This window comes from Macadamia integrifolia, chromosome 4 (genome assembly GCF_013358625.1).
Source record: "Macadamia integrifolia cultivar HAES 741 chromosome 4, SCU_Mint_v3, whole genome shotgun sequence".
NCBI lineage: Eukaryota > Viridiplantae > Streptophyta > Magnoliopsida > Proteales > Proteaceae > Macadamia > Macadamia integrifolia.
This window is the reverse complement of record NC_056560.1, coordinates 8,457,101-8,463,522: the sequence shown is the minus strand read 5'-3', so window position 1 is coordinate 8,463,522 and position 6,422 is coordinate 8,457,101. Positions and strand designations below refer to the sequence as shown.

The following is a 6,422-nucleotide window of genomic DNA, read 5'->3' as shown; positions in this document are numbered from 1 at the left end:
ATTTATTCGTTCAAAAAAAAAAAAGCATAAACAAACCATAAGTGTACCAAACACTTTATTCAGTTTTTTTGTTCAATAAAATGAAAAAACTCTAAAAACGTTTTTTTTTATAATGATACCAAACAGAGTCTATAGGTAGATAGACTACCCAAGGTGACATGTGCTCATAAAAACATTTATATATATAAATATCTTGTTCACATGGTAAAAGATAAATAGTTGTATGGGAGAAGGTTCAAACAACAATCGTCATATACAAATGTCGTTTTTCCTTGTTGTTTTCTTATTAGTATTTTTAATATATAGTAATCATGTGATCTATTCCACCACATACTCTATGAAAAAACCCATCAATTGAAGTTATCCATGGCATATAAGACAATTTGAAAAAAATAATAGAAACGTAAACACTTAGAGCCCGTTTGGTATCGTTTCTGTTACAGAAACACCGTTTTGTGTAAAAAACAAAAATTCAAGTTTATGTGTCAAAATACAGTTTTTAAAAGAAAAAATGGTGTTTCAAAATCTCAGATTTTTATCGGGATTTTTTTTTTTTTTTTGTAAAATGGAACGAAACTGGGAAGACGGAACTCCAAAATGGAGTTCCGTCCAATCTCGTTTTTTTTTTTTTTCACTTTTCGTTAAAAAAAAAACAGAAACGAACCATAAGTGCACCAAACAGAAGATTCCATTTTTTCGTTCCAATATAACGAAAAAACTCAAAAAACGTTTTTTTAGAACGATACCAAACGGAGCCTTAGATGAAGAGATCAACAAAAAAATTTATTTGTTTTTAAGAAACTCAAAGTGGATACTTCTAAATGTTGCGCATGACTTGCATAGACAAACCCACATGAGGAGCTTTTGCAAGCAACTTATAAATATATATATATATATATTTATATTAAGAAGTCAGTTTATTTCCAGCAAAAATTATATTTCGTGAAAAAAAAATATTCCTTTCCCATTTTTTAACAAGAAAACAAATGAATCCTTCTAAGAAATTTTATTATTTTTAAAAATGGAAAATGTGTATATGTTGCTAATCTCATTATGTTCAGCGTTCTTCACCAAGGAGTAGAAATGAGGAGGTGCATTGACAAGAGCAAACTTCTGGAAACAAGATCCTCAAATGCACCAACATATCAAATGCGTATTTAATTGCTACCAATTGTTTGATACTCACTAGGTGCACTGAAAAGGATCCAGGTCCAAGCTTATATTGCTATGCAATAATAGACCAGGATAACATTTGTGCTTGCATGTTTGAATTTGTGGATAAAAAAATTGTTTATATATATATATATATATATATGTATATGAAAAATAAAACTTCATTACTAATAATTAACAAGGGGTACATCGAACGAGTCTAACATATTTACAGACCGACATATTGAAGACTGTGTAATTTCCCAAAAACATTTGAGAGTTGGAGTAGTTAATAAGTCATTATGAACATATTTCAGATCACCAAATTGCGAATATAATCGCCAAAAAACCTCAAACAAGAGTAGAGGCCAACTGGAAGCCGAGGGTTGAGATATGAGTTAAAAAAGAGGTTTGTGGGAAAACTATACTTCACTAACACTCCAACCACCGTCTACGGGGTATAGTAACCCTTGTAGAAATCCAAATGCTTCCGCCTCCGCCACCGTTCAAGAAGAGAGGACACCCATTCGGACAATAGCAAACTTCCCCTGGTATATAACACCAAAACACCAACCTTTCCAAAAAGTTAGATATTCCAATACCTACTACTATGTAAGAAGACAAAAAATTGAGGGGTTAGTATTTGGCTAAGATGACTGCGGCACCATCTATAAGAAAAGTAGCAGAATCAGAAGAGTTAGTCAATTTGAAGACATCTAAGTAGCAACCCAATAGTTGATAGATTTTAATAATGCATATGGGTTAAAATGCATATCTTTCATAGCTTATATCATTACGATGTTTCCAATTATGGTAAATAATATTAGTAAAAAGGCTGAAACAGTGTTTTTTTTTTCTAATGAGAAAAGAGAAGAGTACTGAACAAATTAAAGAGGACCTCTTGAAAAGAAACCCCGTAAGGGACAGAGGGTTAAAAACTCGTTATACGGATTCGATGCATCTAGCATAGCAAAGCAGTGTTCCATTCTCTTCGGTGTCTAGACTCTAGAGTGCTAGCGCGCATCCCATTTTTTAGGGTAGAAATCGTCTGAAATTCTCATCTTGTACAATTCCATATAATTCCACCCTGAATGGTTGACACGTGTAAATATTCCATATCTATGGTTCAGATTAATCAATCATAATACAATGTTAATCAACCATAATACAATCATAATACAATCTGAACCATAGATATAGAATATTTACACATGCCAGCCATTTAAGGTGGAATTGTATGAAATTATACGAGATCGGAATTGCAGATGATTTTTTTCCCTTTTCTTGGCGTTGGCCCTGGAGCGCCTGGAAAAATAGTTACCGTTATTAGTTATCACTGTACCAGAGTTTGAAATGGCGAATCTGAATCGATCCAATCCAAATCCAATCAATTCCAACCCATATCGGTGTGGAAAAGGGATCGGTATTGGAATTGTGAATCAGCCCTAGAATTGATCCGATCCAACTGAAAAGATAAAGAAAATGATCAGGAATAGCCGGATGCCAATCCAATTCCAATTCAGTCACCAGCAGTTAGGTTCGGTTGGAATCGGGATCAATGTCCTCCTATTCCAATCTGAATCGGGCCATTCAACGATCCGATTATCGATTCTTCGAACCTTGCCCTGCCTGCGGTGATTCAGAAGTATTGGTAACAGTTCTATCGAGCTAATAGGCAGTTAGGGTTGCATCTGAGACGACTGGTGAGAATCCAATATTTCTCCTGAAAGCTTTAAAGCTCTGAGGTTTTTTGAGTTTCGAATCATATCCATTATCCAACTTCGTCTTCTTTATTTCCTTTCTTCTCAAGCATTGGATATCTGAAACGAAGGAGCCATGAGAAAAAGAAAACCATGGCCTTTTGGCATTTGGGGGAGTTACACGGCAACCATCTGCTTCCTTTTGCTTACAGAAGCGGGAATGCTACGCTACTGTACTACATGTGGAGAGGTCGTAGTTGCTTTTGTATATTGTACTCATGGACGTGCTTGCATGTCTCTCTGTAACATCGCATTTGAGATGACGCTAGAAGGAAGAAATCTTTCGAACTCCAATCCAAAGTAAGGAATTCTCTTTAGGATCTCCATTTACAGGGGTTACTTCCATTTTGGATCTTTCTGCTTACTTTACAGGATTCTTTTTTAGTTTAACCTGACAAGATAAATCGGCAGTTCTCTCCATGTTTACAGAAACTATCGCCAATTCATCGTCTGAGCTTTGGTATTGCAGGTCTTCAGCTCAGTTTCTCTGTACAATATTATAATCCTGAAGTCCATTTCGTTTATGAAACTGTTGCCTTTTCTTCTTACACTGTGGTTTCTGCTTTAAAGATCTCAAATATCTGTTCGTAAAAGTGAATAGTAGATTTTTTTTCTTAGTTCTAGAGGGACTTGGCACCTTGTGTAAACGAATGTGCTCAGTTGGGCCTTTCATCTGATGTAGGTACCGTCCATCTGATCATATTGTCAGATGGAGTGAGATGGCAGTGGAGATTTGAGACGAGATAGATGGTTTTCTGCGTTAGCGGAAGAAGGAATAAGGCACCATTTCTTTATAGGGAGTGTAGAGAGCAAAAATGTGGGCTGATGGGAGAAGAGGGATACACTTCAGCGAGCTTTACATGTTTTCTTACCTCCAGTCATTTCAGTTTGATGACTCCCTGATAGGGCAGGAAGGTTACTCGAGGGTTGTCTACTGCAACGACCCCGATAATCCTGAAGCATTACAACTCAAATACAGGGGAAACTATGTCTCCACCACCAAGTATACTGCACTTAATTTCATCCCCAAGTCTTTGTTTGAGCAGTTTAGAAGGGTTGCGAACATATACTTTCTTGTGGTGGCTTGTTTTTCCTTTTCTCCATTGGCACCTTACCGGGCTGGCAGCATTGTTTTACCTCTTGTGGTAGTGATCGGAGCTACAATGGTCAAGGAGGCTGTTGAAGACTGGAGGCGTAGGAAGCAGGTAATCTATGATAACTTCCTATTCTAGATTTAGAAATTTTCAGCTCTATTCTTTTTAGTATCTGACACATTGAGGGTGTGATTGGATTATTTTAGCAACCTTTCTATGTTGAATTTGTCCACCCTGTTTTAGTTGCTCTAAGCAAGATCAATTGGGTCTCTTTTGTTTATGGCAATTTCTGATATTCGGCATGAATAATTCTACATTGAATCAGAGGTGCAATTTTCATAGGTTTACTTTTTGACCAGTTCTTGGCTAGAAGCTTTAAATAACTTTTTTTCTCCCTTCTAGACACATTTCCGCCCAAATTTCTAGTAATAGCTTAGAAAAAAAAGAAAAAGAAAAAAATACCTGGTTTCGGAAATTGTAACCTAAATTTCCACTTTAACCAATGTTGGAACTTGGTCGAAACCCAAGATTTAGAACCATGCTTACTGGTGCATCCCCGTGCCGCCATTGAACATGGCTATACCAACCTAAATCATTCTTGATATCTAATTGATTAAAGGCTAGTCCAAATTTATAGCCAAGGGGAAGTACATTGACTGAATTAAGAAGAACAATAGGTGAGAAAGTCACAATAATCCATACCATAGGTCTGAGTATAAGCCTTTACAACCAGATGGGCCTTAAGCCGGTCAACTGAGCCATCTGGGTTGTATATTAACGGTGCACACCCAACAAAATTGTGCAAGATCCTTACTTGGAGGCAAATTCACCAGGGTCCATATATGGCTAGAAATCAGGGCATCCATTTCTATTTCCATAGACATTTCCACCAATGACGAGACAAAGCCTCATTATGAGTCTTAGGAATGAAATTGGAAAATAATGAGAAAGCAAAGGTATGGAAGCGAGATGAAAGGTGAGATATAGAAAAACAAAATTTTCCGTAGGATAAGCGGTCATGGATTTCTAAGTGCAAGAACGGTTACCTTGTGAAGAGCAACTGGTTAGTCAGCTGGAGATGAGGAGGAAGTAGAAGCTTTAGCTAGAGGCTTTAGACTGTGTGGTGGGCTGTGAAGCAAGAAGAACTGAAGTAGACTGCATTGTCTTCTTACACCATCGGGCGTTTATACAATTTCAGTGGTGCAGACGATGTAGCTGCTGTGTAAGGGCAATAACCAGAAAAATAAATAAAATAATAAGTTCCAAAAGCCTTCAGAAAAGGAGGGGAAATTCTAACCAGTTGAAGATTGGCCTTTTCTGGAAAGGTTATATATCTTGGGTTGTTGAAGCATTTCTCTATTTAGAAGTTATGGTTCATCCAACTATTGATGCATATATATTTAAACTGATGCATAGAACAATGGTGATTATGATTGGGCCACATTAGGGATCGGCCCTAAGCCCTTATTTGTTTGCGCTTATCATGGATGAATTAATCAAGAGCATTCAAGATGAGGTCCTGTAGTGTATGCTCTTTGTTGATAATATTGTTTTGACGGATGAGGCAAAAGTAGGGATTAATGCTAATTTAATGCTCTAGAGATCAATATTGGAAACAAAAGGGCTTTAGTATTAGTAGATCAAAGACGGAGTATATGATGTGTAACTTTAGTCACAATATGATGGAAAAATGGCAGGGTGAGAGAGATACTGCAAAGTGACAATATTAGACATCTGAGGTCAACCATAAATAAATAAGATGACATAGAAGATGATGTGTCACAGAGAATTAAATGGGAGGGTTGAAGTGGAGAGGTGCGACTGGAGTGTTGTGTGACTGAGGAGTGCTGTGAGACTGACGTATTCCTTTAAAGTTCAAAAGAAAGTTCTATAGGACTGCTGTTTGATTGGCTATGATGTATGTGACAGAATGTTGGGCAATTAAATAGTGTCACGTAGAGAAGCTATGTGTAGTAAAGATGAAGATGTGAAGATGGATGTGCGACAAAACTAGGAAGGATAAAGTAAGGAATGAATATATTAGAGCTGATTTGGGAGTTGCTCCGATCAATGGCAATCTCCGAGAAAGTCATTTGAGGTCGTATGGTCATGTTCAACGGAAGCTTGGGGACACCCCAGTGAGGAGGAGTGATCTGATTCAGATTGAAGGAGCTAAAAGGGCTAAGAGCGGGTCTAAAATGACCATATGAGAAGTTGTGAGGAATGGCATTTATAGTTTAGGTCTTAGTACAAGTATGACCTCGGATAGAGCCTATTGGAGGCTACGATTCATGTAGCTGGCCCCATTTAGCTAAGATGATCTTGACTTGCTGGGCTGTGCCTCTTTCCCACTTTCATTTCTCTTTTCTTATCTATCATTTCTTGACTTCTTGATTCCTCTTACTTTTTTTTTTTT

General features: G+C 37.1%; 1 protein-coding gene across 4 annotated transcripts in view; it reads left to right on the top strand.

Annotated features, from left to right (window-relative positions):
* Positions 1–2,449: 2,449 nt before the first annotated feature.
* LOC122077050 (probable phospholipid-transporting ATPase 8) overlaps positions 2,450–6,422 on the top strand; it is an 11,783-nt gene continuing 7,810 nt past the window's right edge. For 2 of the 4 annotated variants that reach the window (XM_042642810.1, XM_042642809.1), the window contains exon 1: positions 3,324–4,117. In XM_042642810.1, the coding sequence (XP_042498744.1) occupies positions 3,728–4,117 (390 nt within the window). In that variant the 5' untranslated portion in view covers positions 3,324–3,727. Of the gene's footprint in view, positions 3,213–3,323; positions 4,118–6,422 lie in introns of those variants that run through there. The other 2 variants (XM_042642807.1, XM_042642808.1) reach the window with 2 other exon arrangements.